The sequence below is a fragment of the Lemur catta genome, chromosome 15, assembly GCF_020740605.2.
Source record: "Lemur catta isolate mLemCat1 chromosome 15, mLemCat1.pri, whole genome shotgun sequence".
In the NCBI taxonomy this organism is placed as follows: Eukaryota; Metazoa; Chordata; class Mammalia; order Primates; family Lemuridae; genus Lemur; species Lemur catta.
The window spans coordinates 57,278,992-57,296,771 of NC_059142.1; the positions used below are offsets into that span (position 1 = coordinate 57,278,992).

The 17,780-nt window shown below is 56.5% G+C and overlaps 1 protein-coding gene across 3 annotated transcripts in view; it reads left to right on the forward strand.

Annotated features, from left to right (window-relative positions):
* Positions 1–17,780, forward strand: part of TBCD (tubulin folding cofactor D) — a 119,968-nt gene that overhangs the window by 19,177 nt on the left and 83,011 nt on the right. For all 3 annotated transcript variants that reach the window (XM_045525800.1, XM_045525798.1, XM_045525799.1), the window contains exons 8-13: positions 4,074–4,119; positions 5,187–5,319; positions 8,772–8,908; positions 9,982–10,042; positions 11,660–11,734; positions 15,873–15,967. In XM_045525800.1, coding sequence (XP_045381756.1) covers positions 4,074–4,119; positions 5,187–5,319; positions 8,772–8,908; positions 9,982–10,042; positions 11,660–11,734; positions 15,873–15,967 — 547 coding nt within the window. The remainder of the gene's footprint in view (positions 1–4,073; positions 4,120–5,186; positions 5,320–8,771; positions 8,909–9,981; positions 10,043–11,659; positions 11,735–15,872; positions 15,968–17,780) is intronic.

A 17,780-nucleotide genomic window follows, 5' to 3' on the forward strand; every position in this document is an offset into this window, starting at 1 on the left:
TGTGATTTACTGGGCTTGGAGAACATGCCCCGGGGAGGGAAGCTGGTTTGCACATTGCAGAAAAGCAAGCTGGGGAGGATAGCAATCGCGAGGCGTGGTAGTTTAGAATGATTACTAAGAAACTCGTTTTGTTTGCACCTTGCACTGTGCTAGTTTCTAGAACAACAAAAACAGACCTGACAGTCATTTCTCATTAGCCATGTGGTAGTGTTTTTCCTCTGTAAGTGGTGTGATCGCTTCTGTGCAGTGCGCTTTTCGGCAGGGGCTTCCAATTGGTTTTGTCACGCCCCCGTGGAACATGGGGTGCACCTGCTGCGCTGCGGCTTAGCTTGCGGATACCCGAGACTGTCGGGTCACCAGAGCGCTCTGGCCACCCTCCGCACGCCAAGCAGTGACCAGCACCACACTTGCTCAGGCGAAGTGTGCTGAAGATGGCCTTTTTTGTGAAAAAACCAGAAACAAACCCCCTGTCTCTGTTGACTTTTGTTCCTTCTTTTTCGTCCCTTTTGCCCTCCTAAGCCCGTTACAGGAGAGCCAGGAACTTCTGTGACTTTTCTGTTTGTACCAAGAGCCCATGAGTTATCCTGTGTAATTCAGCTGGAAATTCTCCCCAGAACAGTTTCTCTGTCATAAGAAAGTGTAGGGATAAAAGGAATTAATCTTCTACCCACAACAGCATGGGTGTCGGCTCTCCCCTGCCCCAGACGGTAGCTGGGAGCTGGGCCGTGGTGCTGGGCTGGGTGCGTGTGGGGACGGCAGGGAGGCCTCGCAGGTGCTGCCTGTGCCCGGCGTGGGGTGCCCGGCGTGGGGTGTCTGTGCCAGTTATAAGAAGCGGGACTTGCTGTCCTGAGAACTCATCATCGCTTGTATTATAGCCTCTTATGTGGAATGTTGTTGTGCTACACTTTATAAGGAATTTGGTGAATAATATTGATATGTGTGCATTTTTGGCATTTCATAGTAATTTAAATTCTTTTAGTGAGTGAGACCAAAGAGCGCTTCAGCCCATTGCCAAGTGCTGTCAGTTCTGTCTCCCAAGTCTTTATTTTTTTTTTTCCTCTTTTTTTTTTTTTTTTTTTTTTTGAGACAGAGTCTCACTTTGTTGCCCGGGCTAGAGTGAGTGCCGTGGCGTCAGCCTAGCTCACAGCAACCTCAGACTCCTGGGCTTAAGCGATCCTACTGCCTCAGCCTCCCGAGTAGCTGGGACTACAGGCATGAGCAACCATGCCCGGCTAATTTTTTTGTATATATATTTTTAGTTGGCCAGATAATTTCTTTCTATTTTTAGTAGAGACGGGGTCTCACTCTTGCTCAGGCTGGTCTTGAACTCCTGACCTCGAGCGATCCACCCGCCTCGGCCTCCCAGAGCTAGGATTACAGGCGTGAGCCACCGCGCCCGGCCTTTTTTTTTTTTTTTTTTTTTTTCTCTTTAAGAGGGTCTCACTCCGTCGCCCAGTGATCACAGCTCACTGCAGCCTCAAACTCCTGGCTGCGAGCGATCCTCCTGCCTCAGCCTCCCGAGGCGCTGGGACTGCGGGCGCCACCACACCCAGCCATTTCCCAAATCTCTGCTGTCTGTCCTTCCGTCCCCTGCTTGCCTTTTCTCCTAGTCCAGGTTCTGTGGGTGTCGTGCCTGCACTTTTTCCGTAGCCTCCTTAAAACCTCCTGTTTGGTTTTCATCCCTTCCCTGTGTCCTCTGTCCTGCGGCTAGGATGATGTCTGTCAGGGTGGAATCTGTGCCGTGCACGCCTGCGGAGTGGCAGCCCTTGCCTACAGGGCAGGATGTCGGTCTCTCGAGTGTTCATCTGTGACGGAGTGGCCCACCCCAAAGTTGGTGACGTGAGGGACAGCCACAGTATTGCAGGGGTGGATTCTGTGGCCTCACAAGGCAGGACATAGGGAGGAGTTGGCTTGTCTCTGCCCTAGACACCTGGACCCTGGCTGAGAAAACTGCGAGGTGGGCACCTTGGTGGGCTGGACTCAGACGATCGTTGACCGTGGCTGGCCCCATGTGGCTTCCTGGGAGGAGCGTCCCAAGGGGCAGTGGAGAGACCCTGGCAAGGTGCCAGGCTTCCGGCCTGGGTTTGGAGGTCAGAGGCTTCGCTTCTGCCTGGCTGTCCTGGTTGGAGCCGCCCTCCACGGTCCTGGGGGTGGGGTCGAGGTGAGGGATGGACCCCAGCTCTGGATGGGAGGCGTGTCAGAGTACTTGTCACGTAGGGTGACCGTGTAATTTTTATCCAGACTGGCTATTTGTGAGAGTAAAAGGGAGCTCTGTCAATACTAAGGCAGGCAGCAGGCATCCGCTGGGGCTGCCCGGGCACCGAGTCGATGCCCCTCCTGGCCTGGCGGTATCTGTCCACTCTTGCCTGTGGGTCTGGGCCCGACAGAACCAGCTGCGTCTCATGTCCGTTGCCTCCTGCCGTTCCTGCCCCTTCCTCAGCCGGCGCCTGTGGCAAGGCCCGCCCCCAGCAAGCGGTTTTTTCTCGGCTCCCCTGGGGACAGTCGGGGGTCGGGCTCCTCAGTGTGCACTGTGCGTGTGTCCCAGCCCTGTCCCGGGACCGAGCGTGTGGTGCCTCTGACTCCCCAAACTCCTGTCCCTTCTGGGGGAGGACGGCTCCCGTGTGCCCCGGCCCGTGCTCAGCAGGTGTCTGTTCTGCAAACCATGACGGAAGCTTACAGTATGTGAAGTGGGTTATGTTTGGTTTTACGTGAAGTAAATTAACTTTTAATTTTGTATTTTACATAAACTAAATCCATGGAAGAGTTTCTCAAAGTTAAATAGGTTTTGGGCAAACAAGGAATGTATCTATTTGTACATTAACTTGGTAGGAAAATACTGACATCCAGTTCTCTAGAGAGAAAGAGAGGGGTTAAGTCTTCTGCTCTCACGGGTTGTGCGTGTCTGCCGGACGTTTGCGTGTTCTCACAGAGGCTCAGTGAGGTGGGCGCCGTCCTTGGCCGTCTCACAGGGGCTGAGGAAGAGGAGGCCCAGAGACCTGCCCTCGCACACTGGGCCGTTGTCGCTCAGCCCCGCACTCGGGGGAGCCCTCCGCAGGCTCGGGATGGAATGTGAGGAAGTTCCCTCTGTTTTGGAGCAGATGTTTTTATTCTACACTTAATGAAAAAATCAAGCAATTTAGGGAATTCGTCCTGAAAATAGAAAGCACCAGTGTTCAGTGAAGTCCCCTTTGCCGAGGCTGGGCAGCTGCTGGACGTCAGGACCCGCTGGCTGCAGGGAGCCGTGTGCTGGGGGCAGAGCGTGCCGGGGTGCGGCCTGTGCATCGTCTGGAGCAGAGGTTCTCGCCTGGCCTGGGGATACTGGTTTCTGAAGGGAAGGAAGTTCATCAGCCGCTTCTTAGAAGTGCTCAGCTCTGAGCTTCCTCGATTGAGGGGCTCGGAAGCTCAGGTTAACCACCCTGGCGCCTTCCAGATTTCAAAGCAGGAGGTAACACTTTAGGTTGAGAATTCAGAGGGCTGGGACGAGCGTTTTAGGGAACAGTCTGATACTCCTCTTTGATGGACCCCAGGTTCACTCATGCAGAGTGCAGCGTGTGGGGTCCGCGCATTGGGAGGTGGCGGGTGAGCTGGAAGCGCCAGCCCCCGTGTGGTGACCAGGCCCAGCGGCTCCGAGGGAGGAGGCAGACGTCACCTTTCTCATTTGTCGGCTAAGAATAAGTGGGACTTCCGAATGAAAACTTGGGTTCCTCGCCTTTGTGTAACTTTTACCCTTTTTATCTTTATACGTGGATAACTTTCAAAGTCCCGCTGAGACGTCTGCTTTTCCTAGGCTGGTGCCCCGAGTGTGAGCCTGGGCGCGTGTCGGGGCTGCCCTGCTCAGGGACTGGCCTGTGTCACCGTGGCCCTAGTCCAGCACGGCCTTGTGGGGGATTCCTTCTCCAGCCTCTCGTAATTCCTTCCTTTGTAATGAACAGAAACTGTGCTCTTGTTCCTAGGTGGTGAGTGAGTGAAATTAAAATTCTGGAAGATGCAATGAATTGTTTTGATAATTTATATTTATGTTTTAAGCTTCTGAATGTGTATGCAGCATTTTAAAAGCTTTGTTTCTTTTTTAGGCACAAATATTTAAACATGGAAAACGTGAAGACTGTTTACCCTATGGTAAGGCTGATTTTTGAGAGAAGGTATATTTGTGATGTGAGTTTGCCCATATGTAATCAAGTGTGTCTCTCTGACATTTTATTCATAGGTATAAAAATCTGGAAGTTAGTATATTTGGACACTCATATTTCTTTGGTTCTGTTGTTGTGTGTGTGTTTTAATAATCTGACTTTCAGTAAACTTTCCTGGTCATTTGATGTGGAGCAAAGTGCTGGGGTCTGGGTTTCGTGACCCCCGGCTGCCTGCGTCCCCAACCTGGGGGACCTGGGAATGCTGGACGCAGCCCCCCGTCTGCTGCTGCCCCTGGGGACCCTGCGGTGGCCGTGGCCCCCCTGAGCCACGGCTGCCACACTGCGCTTTCTGCCTCATCCTTGTAGGTGCAGACTGAGCCTCGATTTGCGGGCACAGGGCAGTGCTGCTCTGCACAGACGGCCCACTGCCTGCCGGGAGCGAGGGGGACGGCTCAGAGCGCCGTGCGTGGGAAGGCGCATGGCTTTCAGATTTGAATGAGAGTCTGTTTGTAAAAAGGGTTTTCATTATGGAAATTCTCCAGTGCGTATGAGGAGGAGCGTGGAGTAACAGACTCGCGTTTCCGTCCCAGGGCTCACAGTGTCACTCTGTGGCCTCCCCGCCGTCCCCTCGATGTGTCTCAGCGCACGTCTCTAAAGGACAGGGCTCCCGCACGTGACCTCGGTGTCCTCACCCCTGAGAAAATGCGCGTGATCGCTCAGTGCCGTCCAATACGCAGACCTGTCTTTGAAGCCCCACTGTGTTTCCTGTGTCCCCCCAGTGGCCGTCCTCCTGGCCTCAGGCCCCCTCAAGGCCCCCTCTGTCGTCCCAATCTTCATGCCTCCCGGCCCCCCTCCCCCGTATACCCTGTGCCCCCTCAGATCCCCCCATGTCCCCTCCTCGAGGTCCCCCATGCCCAGTGTGAGCTCAGGCCATCACCTGCACTGGGGTCCCTGGGTGCCACCTGGCTCAGGGCCGCAGGGTCACACCTGGGGGCGCAGTCGGAGGGTCCCGCCTGCTGCCTCCTGCTGCTCTGAGGCTAGCGTGTCTCGTTACAGCTGCCACCGTCCTCCAGTGCCTCGATGGCTGCAGACTCCCCGAGAGCAGCCAGACCCTGCTCCGGAAGCTGGGGGTGAAGCTGGTGCAGCGGCTGGGGCTGACCTTCCTGAAGCCGAAGGTGGCGGCCTGGAGGTGGGTACCCTGGGGGCGGGCAGACCGCGTGCTCTGGGCGTGGCCGGCACTGGGTGTTGGCGTCGGACGGTGATGGCAGACGAGGCTGACCAGTAAAAGGCGCCTTCTGCTTCCATCTTTTCCTTTACTCTCAGAAGTGTTTCTGATTTTGAAAGAAATGATTTTCCTTTTGGTTATTTTCTGACTTTCTGAAGCTGGGGTGGGGGCAGGACACAGGTTGCTTTGGGTTTCACGTGAGGTCCCCCTGGCCTGGGCTTGCCGTGGGGGAGGCCCTGTTTCCATGCGGGATGAGTCTGGGTCACGGCGTCTTTCCCAGGAAGCGAAGCTCACTCTTCAGAAACTGTTTCTGCTGTTGTGGGGAAGCTTTGACAGACGGGGTTTGGATTTCCGGCTCCCACACGTACAGACTTTTCTAACGTTTTTGGGGTGCTGTGTTTTTAATAACGTTCAGTTTTATTTTGAGTATTAGTACATGTGGTTTGGGAAGGAATTATTTGATTAAGTTCAGCTCAACCTTTGTTCTGAATTATAGCAAATTCCGAAGAAGTATGTTGTGTTTTAGTGATGTTTTACTGAGATACCTTTTGGTGTTCAGTATATACCTCATTCTATGGGAAGTGATTTATTAGACCCAATGTTAGCGCCAGTTTCTAGAACTCCCTGGAGAATGATGCAGTGCCGTATCGGGGCTTCTCCAGAGAAGCAGAACCAACAGGGTGCGTGTACGATGCCCAGAAAGGTTCACTGTAAGGAACTGCAGGACCCGAGATCCGCGGGGCAAGTTGGCCGCCGGGGACCAGGAGCCCGTGGCGGGTGTGGAGCTGGCTGTGGGCCGGCAGGCGGGAGACCCAGGAAGAGCCACATTCAGTTCGGGTCTGAGGACAGAAGATGGCCAGCGTTCCAGACCCAAGGGCATCGGGCAGGAGGAATTCTCCCGGGTCAGGGGCGAGTCAGGCTGACTGGATGAGGCCACTCTGGTTCGGATGTTTGTCTCTTCCGGAAACCGCCTCGCAGCCACGCTCAGAGCAGCGTCCCACCAGTAGCTGCGCACCCTGTAGCCCTGCCGGGTTGGCACGTAAACAGCCACCACAAGTACTAACACGTTCACGGGGAAAGAAAATAATTTAGTGTCGTAATTACGTTCTTCAGTCTTACTGTCACGTTAGTGTAATTTTTAGCATGATTGGGTTTAAGTCTCCCATCTTGCTATTTGTTTTCTCTCTTCCATCGTTGTCTTTAATTTTTCCTTTTTCTTATCTAACTTTTCCCCACTTTCGTGTCTTCGTAGATTTTTGCTATGTCTTTCAGTGCCGTTCTCGTCGGCGTCTTCCTGTAAAGAGGTGAAGTTGGTTCCGGCACACGGGAGGCTCCTGGCGCGTCTCTCTCTTCCTGCCCAGTCCTGGCTTCCGTCCTTGTCAGGGGGCTTTTCTCCGTCCGGGGTGTCGCTCTTGCTCCCACAGCGTGGTCCCTGCTTGAGTGTGTGGCCTTTTAGGGGTCTTAAGTGAAAGAGCCTCATTCCCCTCCCACGGGGCCCAACTCTCAGTGCCCCTGACGGCACATGACCCCGTTTGGCGCCGCGGTTCAGACGCAGGCTGGGCCTGTCCTCGCCTGCGCTCAGCTTGGGGCGCTGCGGTGTGGACTTGGGGAGCCCTTTCTCGGCAGCTGCCACTCCCCACCCCCCGCCCCCTCGCGCCACGTGAGACCACCGCTCCCTGGCTCTGCCTTCCTGCGAGTTCAGAGAGCGCCGGGGGGAGGGGTGGGGGGAGGCCCCGCACCTTCCCCGTGGGGGGTCCCAGCCCCGCCTTGGCGGTCACTTCCCGCCTGCCTGCGGGTGTCACATACTCTGTCCAGGTTCCGTGGTTCATGGCAGAGGGCAGCTGAAAGTCTGTCACCTTTGCAGTTTCAGCCTTTGGTTAGTGAGTGTCGTGGTGGCACTTTCCCTGTGTGGTAACCCACGCGTGTGCTCACTGAGGAGGACACCGGCCCCCGCGCGGCGGTTTGCTGAGCCCTGTGGTGGCCGCTGCGTCAGTTATGGACTGCCGTGTAGCAGAGAACCCCAACGCTTAGCAGCCTAAGACAGCCCGTCTTTTCCCTCACGGTCCTGTGGGGCCGTGGTCTGGACGTGGCTCCTCTGCTCAGGGTCTGTCCGAGGCTCCGCGAAGGTGTCGCCGGGGCTGCTGTCATCTCAGGCTCGACTGGGGCGTCTGCTTCCAGCCTCCTCCCGTGGCCGTCGGCTGTTTGCGCGAGGCTCCCAAAGTCCCTCGCCACGTGGGCCTCTCCGCAGGGCAGCTCGCGGCACAGCAGCCGCCTGGCGCAGAGGGGACCGGGTGGACGCCAGTCTTGCTGTGAGCCGGTCGCGGCAGGGCTGCCAATTCTCCCGCCGGATTCTCATCGGAAGGGGCCCTAGGCCTGGGCCACACCCGGGGGAGGATTGCGGAACGTCGGGAGGCGGGGCAGGCACAGGCCACCTTAGGAACTGCCTGCCACCCTCCTCCTCCTCGTTTTCCAGACTTGGAATTTCTCTGAGGCCCAGAGAAATAAGCTGAGTCACTCAAGGCCACAGTTAATGGGTCAGAGCTGGTGTTTGAGTTGTGTGTTCTGCCTCCAGAGCCCAAGTGACTTATGTTCTGGGCGTCGACCCCAAGCTGCAGCCCCCGTGTCCCCTCTGCAGCTCGCACGGGCACCTTGTGTGCCGCAGGCCCCGTCTTGGGAGCCAGCCACGCTGCTGGCCCGGGCTCGGCTGCAGAACACGAGGCAGCGTGAGTGGGGCCCTGCCCGGTGCCGGGCCGGTCTGCCCGCTTCGTCCAGACCCGCCTGTTATGTTCGTAGCAGGCTTGTGGGCAGGATGTGACTGCATGTCCATTTTACAGAGGGGAAACCGAGGCAGAGAGCGGCTCGAGCTGTGCAGTCATGCAGTGGGCGTGGAGCCAGGTCCTGGCCCCGTGCTGTGGGCCCTTCATAGCGTGTGCGGGGGAGGTCGGCCCCCACGTGGGCGTGGAGGCTGCGAGTTGTGCAGGCGCTGTCCAGGGTGTGCGGGAGGCAGAGTCTGGGTGCTGTGGCGGTGAGAGGTGGTGCCTGCTGAGGAGGGGCCAGCGTGGCCTGGGCAGGCGGCATGTTGGCGCCATTTGCCTCGGGGCTACGGGGCACGTGGGAAGGGTGCGTGCCCACCAGCCTGTTAGGGTGAGGTGTGCGAGTGCCCCTTGGTGGCGTTCCTGTCATGTGTGTTCTTACTGCGTAACCCAGGACTGGGCACGTGCTCTGTGCCTCTCAGCTGCGTCTCTTGGCAGCTGACGACGGCACTCCAGGCCCTGCCTTCGCCGCCGGCCTCCGCAGGTGTGTGGACTTTCACAGGCTGCCCTAGGATTCGCGGTGACACTGAGTTGATTCCCGTCATCAGGGTAGGGGTGTGTCAGACTGTGGTGGCCGACCTGAGACCGCTTCGGCCCGTGCAGGTACCAGCGCGGCTGCCGATCTCTGGCTGCGAACCTGCAGCACCGCGCTCCGCCCCGGCCGGAGCAGCAGCCCTTCCTCACGCCTCCCGACCGCCACGAAGACGACGACGTCCCGGAGGGCGTGGAGAGCGTGATTGGTACGTGGGTCCCACGGCCACCTTCTCTCGACCACCGCTGGTCCTGGGCGTCCCGTGGGCCGTTCCCCTTCCCTCTGCAGCCACGCGCCTCTTCCCTCCTGGTGCTGGCACCACCTGTCCGTCACCCTCACTGGGCACGTGGCCACCGCGTGGACCTTCTCTTCCCGGGTACCCTGGAGCCTGGTGTGTCTCCGCCTTTGCCACACGGCCCCACACGTCTGACCTGGGTGCGCTGCTTGTCCCGGTGGCTGGGCAGCCCCGCAGGGAAGTGGGGTGGGGACACTCGGGGCTCAGGTCTCCAGCTCCCTGGCCCCTGCGCCTGCTTTGTCCCTCAGGCTTTCCTCAGGGGCCGCCCCCTTCACCACCTGACGCCTCACGGAGCTCTTGACCCACCGCCCTGCCCTCCCATGGCGGCTTCTGCCCCAGAGCCCTCGCAGTGGCCACCCGGGCTGGCTGCTGTCTGCACCTCCCGCCCTGGGTAGAAGGAGGCCTGCCCTGCCCGCAGGGCCACCCTCCCCTCCCCCGGGGCACCTCCCGCCCCCTCCCCCTCCCCTCCTCCTCACCCCTCCTCCCCGCCCTCCTCTCCCCCCCTCCCCGCCCTCCTCCTCCCCTCCCCCCTCCCCGCCCTCCTCCTCCCTCCCCTCCCCCTCCCCCTCCCCTCCCTCCCCTCCCCCTCCCCCTCCCCTCCCCCTCCCCGCCCTCCTCCTCCCTCCCCTCCCCCTCCCCCTCCCCTCCCCCCTCCCCGCCCTCCTTCCCCTCCCCTCCTCCCCCCTCCCCGCCCCCCCTTGCGCTGGGGCCTTCTCCTGGGGAGGGGGTGCAGCTGCTCCCTGCTGACTCCTTTGAGGAATCTACTTCTTAGGAACAGTGGCAAAAATTAGCTTTACATGATTATTTGAAAATGTAGAGAAGGAATTTTTTTTTTAATAATTAATATTGTTACCATGATTCTCTTCAGGGTACTGTGAGTAGCGTGCAGGGTGGGTGCCCTAAGGCTGGGGGTCCAGACTTTATCTGGAATGCAGGCTGGTGACCCTGCGGCACTCATGGGCCTCGCCTTCCTCCTGTCCCCACAGAGCAGCTGCTGGTCGGGCTGAAGGACAAGGACACCGTGGTGCGGTGGTCGGCCGCCAAAGGGTAAGTCCCCAGGGGCAGTGGGGTGCGCAGGCCCCTCGGCCTCTTGTCCCGAAGTGCTTAACACGCGACGTGAGAGCCGCAGACCCTCAGATTGGTAGAAGAATGATTCTCAGGTTTGCACCGCTGCTTTGCATCTTAGTGTAAAAGATAATTACTGAGGTGGAATTTTAGGCTCCTTCGTCATCTTGCTTTTCTGGCTAGGGTGTGCAAAATGACGAGCAGGCCACATTTGCCTTTTGAGAAAATCTTTTTTTTTTTGAGACAGAGTCTCACTTTGTTGCCCAGGCTAGAGTGAGTGCTGTGGCGTCGTCATAGCTCACAGCAACCTCAAACTCCTGGACTTAAGCGATCCTCCTGCCGCAGCCTCCCGAGTAGCTGGGACTACAGGCATGCGCCACCATGCCCGGCTAATTTTTTCTATACATATTTTTAGTTGTCCAGATCATTTCTTTCTATTTTTAGTAGAGACGGAGTCTCACTCTTGCTCAGGCTGGTCTCGAACTCCTGACCTCGAGCGATCCACCCGCCTCGGCCTCCCATAGTGCTGGGATTACAGGCATGAGCCACCGCGCCCGGCTGAGAAAATCTTTTAAATGTTCCCTTCCTTATTTTTCCACATCATCGTCACCCTACCCTCTCTTGTTCATCGGCAGACGAGAGGGGCGCAGCCCCCAGTGTGGCGACGGTGCTGGGAACAGCCGCTTTCACGGGGTGAGCCAGGGCAGCATCCTGTTCTACCCCGCGGCAGCCGAGCAGACGGGGCTGCCGTCATCCCGGTCGTGCCCGCGGGACTGGCGTGCTCGGGGGAGGATGTGGGGCAGACCCGGCAGGGCCAGCTGTGAACGCAGTGCGCAGAGCCCTGGGCTCGAGCCACACAAAGACATCTAGATGTCAGGGAGACCCCTGTGTGGAGGCAACGGCAGGGTGTGAGGGGCTGGCGGGTGCTGGGGGCCGAGCTCCACCTGAAGCTCTCCTGGAAGAGAGGCGCAGGCTCGGGGCTGGTGGGGCTCACGGGGGCCTGTGCGTGTCCGTCCTGCCGCGCAGCGTCCCGGCCGGCACGTCTGGCTGAGCGAGCTGGGTCCGCACAGTGGGAGGGTGGGGAGGGCCCTTCCTGGAGGCCTCCAGCCGGGACCCTTCCCACGAGTCTGTCTCTAGGACTTGGGCCGTGAGGCGGCCCAGGGCTGCCTTGTGTGGAGCCTGGACCCCCCTGTCATAGGGCCGCTGGGGGCTCGGTCAGAGCCCAGGGGAAGCGGGGGCGGCCCGGCCCCACTGTGGTGGGCTCTAGGTTGCAGCCCTCAGCATTTACCTAGTGCCTTGGTGCTGTTAGCTGCGGGGAGACGGCAGTGTCTGTGTTGTGGTCAGAGGTGACTGTGTGGCCTGCCCACTCGCCCTGGGTGCCCACGCGCCCCTCTGCATCTGCCCTCTCCTCCTTGCCTGTCTCCCTATTGTACCGTGACGGGCTCCCCGACAGGCAGGTGACACTTTTTTGAGCAGGGTAGGGAGGCCTGCCGTGGGTCAGCCTCTGCCTCTGCGTGCTCTGGAGGAACGTTCATGCATGTGGTGTGCACCCTCCTCGACAGGCTGGCAGTACTGACGATTGCTGCTTTTCTTTTTCAGAATTGGCAGGATGGCTGGGCGGCTTCCCAAAGAACTGGCGGACGACGTGGTTGGGTCTGTGTTGGATTGTTTCAGGTATGTGAGACCAGAGGGAGATGTATTTCTGTCTTAACCTTACGTGTAAAAGCAGTGGCTTTTCTTTCCTTTTTTTTTTTTTTTTTTTTGAGACAGAGTCTCATCCTGTTGCCCGGGCTAGAGTGAGTGCCGTGGCGTCAGCCTAGCTCACAGCAACCTCAAACTCCTGGGCTCAAGCGATCCTCCTGCCTCAGCCTCCCGAGTAGCTGGGACTACAGGCATGCCCGGCTTATTTTTTGTGTATATATTTTTAGTTGTCCAACTAATTTCTTTCTATATTTTTTTAGTAGAGACGGGGTCTCACTCTTGCTCAGGCTGGTCTCAAACTCCTGAGCTCAAATGATCCTCCTACCTCGGCCTCCCAGAGTGCTGGGGTTACAGGCGTGAGCCGCGGTGCCTGGCCGGCTTTTCTTTCCTTACATCCTTTTATGTTTTCTTCCAATTGAACTCTTTGTCAAGACCCCAAAAGCTTCCTTTTCTCCCTTTTGAAGTTAAACTTGAGAACTCTATTTCTGGTACATTGCTTTTATCAACTCCTTTATATTTAAAAACCTTAAGGACAAAGAAAAGTCGGTTTCGAACATGCACGCGTGAGGAAAACTCTGGCTGTCCGAGTGCGAGTCAGGTCTGCACTGAGCGAACTTTCTGGGATGACGGAACGTTCTGGATCTGTCTCTCGCGTGGCAGCTGTTCTGAGACCTTAAAATGAGGCCAGTGTGACTGAGGCCTGACTTTGAAGTTGAACTGGATTTTGATGAATTGAAATTTATACTTGGACGGCCACGTGTGCTGTGCTGCATCTGCCTGGGCCTCTCGGGCAGTTCGGTGGCCTGCGGAGGTGTGCGGGGTCCCAGCTGGGGCTGCCTGGCCTGCTTGGGGGTGGGGCGGTCCCCCCGCCGAGGCTTCCTGTTGTGCCGTGTCAGTGTCTCTGCCAGTGTCCAGGACCTGTCAGGCTGCCGCCCTTTGTTAGCCTGGGTGTCGGGGGCTGTCGCTGTGCGGCTGTGCCTGGCGTGGGGAAGCTGCGCTGTCAGCACTTTCGGGTGCTCCGTGCGGCTGTCAGTCACCAGGGGCAGCTCTGCGAGCAGCCCACGGCGTTGTCTTCCTTCTGGAGCAGGTTTCTTCTTGCAGTTTGCCTCGAGCCTGCTGAGTGACAATTTAAGGAGTGCAGGAAACAATATGTCAAATGTTGGCCATCTTTTCCAGAAAAATGCTGCATGTATGGCAGATACCGTTCTGGTGGAAACATTCCTTACGGAAAACATACACCCCTTGTTGGGATTGCTTTGTGGGCGCCTGGGCCAGAGAACAATAAGCCTTCAGCCTCTCGCGATGCGATTCTGCTGGCTTGATGCAGCGAGTGTCCCTGGAGCTCCTCTGTGGCGGTGGCGGGACACGTCCTTCTGCCATCTGGCGACACCCTTCACGGCTGGGTGGCCGGTCCCAGGCCCTGCTCTCCACGTCGTCTCGCTCCTGCCTGGCGATGGAGCCCTCTGCTCAGTCAGCCCGAACGTGTCCAGTGGAACTCACGGAACATCTGTGCCCAGTTACTGCCTCTCCGGACTGTGCGTTCCTCCTCCCCGCTCAGTCTTGGCCTCGTTTCTTTCGTCCTGGCCAGTTTCATCTACCCGCTCACGGCCACCACCGTTTTCTGCTGTCACCACTCCGCCGAGACTGCCTCGGCTTGGGGCTGAGGCAGGAGCACACTTGGCTGCCGCCTCCCCCCGTGCCCTGGTGCCTAGGGACAGGGTCCCCTGGGCATGAAGTGTGCAGTGGCACCGCTGGCAGGTTCTTCTGGCCAGGGAGGGCCACCTTCACAGAGCCCCTGTCGACCAGCTGCAGTGAACATGTTTAACTCGGAAATAGACATCAGCCTCACAGACACTTGTTTCAGTGCATTTGAGTTGACATGATGTTGGTATTTTGTAAAGTTCATTCAGATCTTTTTAAATCTTTATGAAAGTGTGAAACACCTCTCTCTAATCACAATCCTAAAGGACCAAGTACCCACGTTAGAGGTTGAAAATGGTCACGTAGCCTTTGGGCGCTTGTAAAACGTGGGACTCAGAGGACGTTATCGTTGTGGTTGAGTCTCCGTGGACGGTGAGCTCCGAGGCCGGCTGCTCCTCGGGGCTCTGCGTGGGCCTGGCGCTCGGGAGGCACTTGCCACAGACCTGTCGAGGGAGCGGTTACTCCTCGACTCTCCTGCCTAAACACTGCTGTGCTTTATTGCCGGCCAGTAATGCCGTTTAGTTCGTTTTCCTGAACATTCCTCTGCCATCACCTTCGTCAGAGTCCGTAATGGCCGTATGTTTGTTTTGCTTTTTGGCAAAGTGTGTTTCCATGTTTCTACTGGCAGTAAAGTATGGAGACTTCGGAGGAGCCCTCATCAGTGCGAGAAACAGTTGCTCTCACTGTAGCGCTGTTAGGAGAGCTTCTGAGCCACTTCAGGGAAATTTTCACTGACGGTGAAATGTTACTTAGGACTTGATGCATTGGCATTACAGTCCTTCATTAAAAGTCCATATTTCGACTGGCTGCCCTGCAGAGCCATCTTTGCATCGTGCCGGGTCTGGCTTCCTGCTCGCTGTGGCCGCCTCCGCTGTTGCGGGCTCCGGCAGCTTCACCGCCAGGGTCGTGAACTCCTGCTTTCCTTTCAGTCCCTGCGCCGGGTCACTGCCACCCCCGTGTCAGACGCAGCCGTGGACACAGCTCTGAGATCACCGCCAAGGCCTCAAAGGGAGGAGGGGGAAGCTGTGGAGGCGGCAGAGGAAGGAAGAGCCGCGCTGCTAGCGGGAACGCTGATGAGGACAGCGGGGCGGGGAGGCCGGCAGGGAGATGAGGAGGGAGGAGGAAGGGGATGGTGAGGAAGAGGATGGAGATGAAGATGAGGAAGCTGAAGACCATGAGGATGACTAGACAGCAAAAAAGGAAAAGTTAAACTTAAAAGGTTAAACTTTAAAAAAAAAAGTCCGCTGTGAACTGTTCACCTCCACTTCCCGTCTCAGAATCTAAATGTCACCGTGGAGCGGAGAGGCCAGCCGCCACCAGGAAGCCACCCCCAGGTGGGACGCACTCCCCACCGCCCAACCCCACCACGAGAATTGCAACAGGGGAGGAAACAGAACCCAGACTTCCAAGGCCCTGCTCTTTTTCTTAAAAGTACTTTAAAAACGAAATTAGTTTGTAGTTTTCACTCTCGCGTCACGTTTTTGGAGAGTGCTGGGGGTCGGCCGTTTTCCGTGGTCTCAGGCTCTGCCTGAGGAGTGCCCGTGTTCACTGTGATCTCCAAGGAGAAAAAACCTGTTAAAAAGAAAAGCAAACACAACAAAAAGCAGTCTTTCTCTGAGCATTCCAGTAGCGTTTTTTGTGTACGTCCTTAGCTCTGCTGTAAGTGGCTGGTTTGTGTGAGGTGATGGTTGAAAAGGCCAAAGATAAAAGTTTTCTTTTTTCCCTCTTTTTGTCTCTGAAGTTGCTGTTTATTTTTTGGCCTGTTTGATGCATGTGTGAAACAATGTTGTCCAACAATAAACTGGAATTTTATTTTGCTGAGTTGTTCTAACAAAAAAGTTCACATTTCATATAGTACAAAGAATGTCTAGATACCACTTCATTGCGATGTTTTTATCTTGAATTCGATCACTAAGTTAAGCAGTGGGGTATCAATTTAACAAAGTCTTCCTGCTCCTTTTTGTAACATCATCTTAATTTGACAGAAGGCCCCTCTTAAGGCCCAGGCTTTTCTGAAGTGTGTTATTACTTCTGACGGGAGCAGGGGGTGCTGCTCCGTGAGCTCATAGCTGGAGCCCCGCGGGGGGAGACCCGGGTGGGCTGGCGGCCAGATGGTGTGGACTGCGGAGTGTCGCTGCGCTCGGGTCTGGGGCTGACTCAGAACTTGTCTTTGTCACCGAGACATCTGAAGAGAGGTGCTGATGAACACGGCAGTTACCTTCATGTTAAATGGGAGCGTTTTATTTCTTCCTCCAGCTGATGTTTTAGGGTTTACCAGAGGGGTCTAGTGAGGCTTGCCGTACAGACTGTGGCCTTGCGGCCTGCGCTCCTTGCTGCAGTGTGGGCTGTGGCCCAACAGCTGGCAGAACTCTGGGTCTGATGTCTGTCTCAGGGTCTCTGTTGTGCTCAGCTTTCAGGAGACGGACAAGGCCTGGCATGGCGGGTGTCTGGCGCTGGCAGAGCTGGGCAGGAGAGGCCTGCTGCTCCCGTCTCGACTTGCAGAGGGTAAGTAGGCGCAGCCCCGTCAGTCTGTGCACGCCGGGGTCCGAGCCCATCCCCCCAGTGTGGCCCAGCCTTGGACATTGACCAGGCGTTTGCACGGACGAGCGTGTCAGACCGTGTCTCGCAGCCTCTCTTCTCATAGTGGTCGTTGTAATTTCCCAATTGCCTTTTCTGCCTGTTGTAAAATTTTAATGCCACAGACACCCTGCATACCTGGTTTTAGAGGGCCTCGAACCATTGTAATGTCGATTTTCTTGCCCCTGGGACCAGTTTTTAGTCTCGAGGGTGGTGGTGCCCGTGAAGAGCCCCCGCAGCGGTGCCGCCCTGGAGCTGTAGGGCCGGGCGCGCTGGCAGTGTCTGTGGCTGCAGGACGGTGCTCCGCTGAGTGAAGCTTCCGCCCGCGTGGTGTCGGGGCGGAGGGCCAGGGAAGCTCTGCTGTGGGCGGCAGCGGGTGGGGACGGGCACAGCACGGCGGGTGCCGGGGCACCACCCCAGACCAGTGGTTGGGCTATCGTGTGCAGCGCTGTCTGTGGTGGGGGACCGTCCGGGTATGGGCGGGAGGAAGGGATGCCTGCGAGGGACGGAGAGGGCCCGTCCCGAGTTTGTCACCACGGACGCTGCGCACCCAGGGAGGGGTCTGGCTGAGTGAGGACATCCGAGGTGGTGGCCCTGCAGTTGACCAGCCCGAGCTGTGGTGGTGCCTGTAGTGATGGCTTTGCACTTGGCAACCATGAGGCACAAGGAGATCTTTCAGAGCCTGCAATTTTTATTTAATGTGCTTATTTTTTTAACAGCTTTGTTAAGACATAATTTACATACCATAAAGTTCACTCACTTAAAGTGTACAGTTAAGTGGTTTTTAGTGTATTTGTGGAGTTGCATAACCATCACCATAATTTAATTTCAGAGCGTTTTCATTGCCCCCAAAGAACCCCTGTACTCAGCAGCAGTAATCTCCCTCGCTGCCCAGCAGTCCAGCCCAGGCTCCTGCTAATGCTCTTTTCTGCCTCCACGAATCTGTCTTTTCTAGACGTTTCCTGCAAATGGAATTGTCATGCGTAGTCTTCGGTGTCTGAGTTCTTTCGCTCCGAGTGCTTCGATGTCCTCTGTGTAATAGCTGTGTCCGTGCGTCCTTCCCGTCTGTTGCCGAGTAGGTTCCTGTCGTAAGGCTGCACCACACTTTGTCCCGTCCATTGGTTGACGGACATTTGGTTCTTCTGCCTTTCGATTGTATGAATACTGCTGCCGTGCACATTTGTGTGCAGGTTTTGTGTGGACACGTTTTCGTTTCCCTTGGGTGTAGACCTAGGAGTGGAACTGCTGGGTCCTGTGGTAACACCGTGTTTAACTATTTACGAAACTGCCAGACTTTCTCTGAAATGATTGTGCCATTTTGTATTCCCACCAGCAGTGTATGGGGTTTCCAGTTTCCCCACATCCTCACCAACACTTGTTTTCATGGTTTTTTGAAAATAATAGCCATCCTAGCAAGTCTGCCTCCCCCTTGCAAGTTGGCATCTGTAGTTCTATGTAAATCTAACAGCTACAAACCACATTGTGTGCCACCCTGAGTACTGTCACTTAAAAATAAAACTGTTGCCTCCCTCTTCTAAAGACATCCGGGAACTAGGTGTCTGAATGGTGCCATATTTATCGTCACCTGTTAAAGATTTCGTAGGCAGGTTTTCCTTTCACAGGAATTTCATCCTTCTTTTTTCTCCATGAGCCACGTTTCCATTGGCTTTTCCCAGAGAACTTTGTCCCAGTGGAATGTGTTTCTGTGCTTAAGAATCTTTTATCAATGTTCTTATCCTGT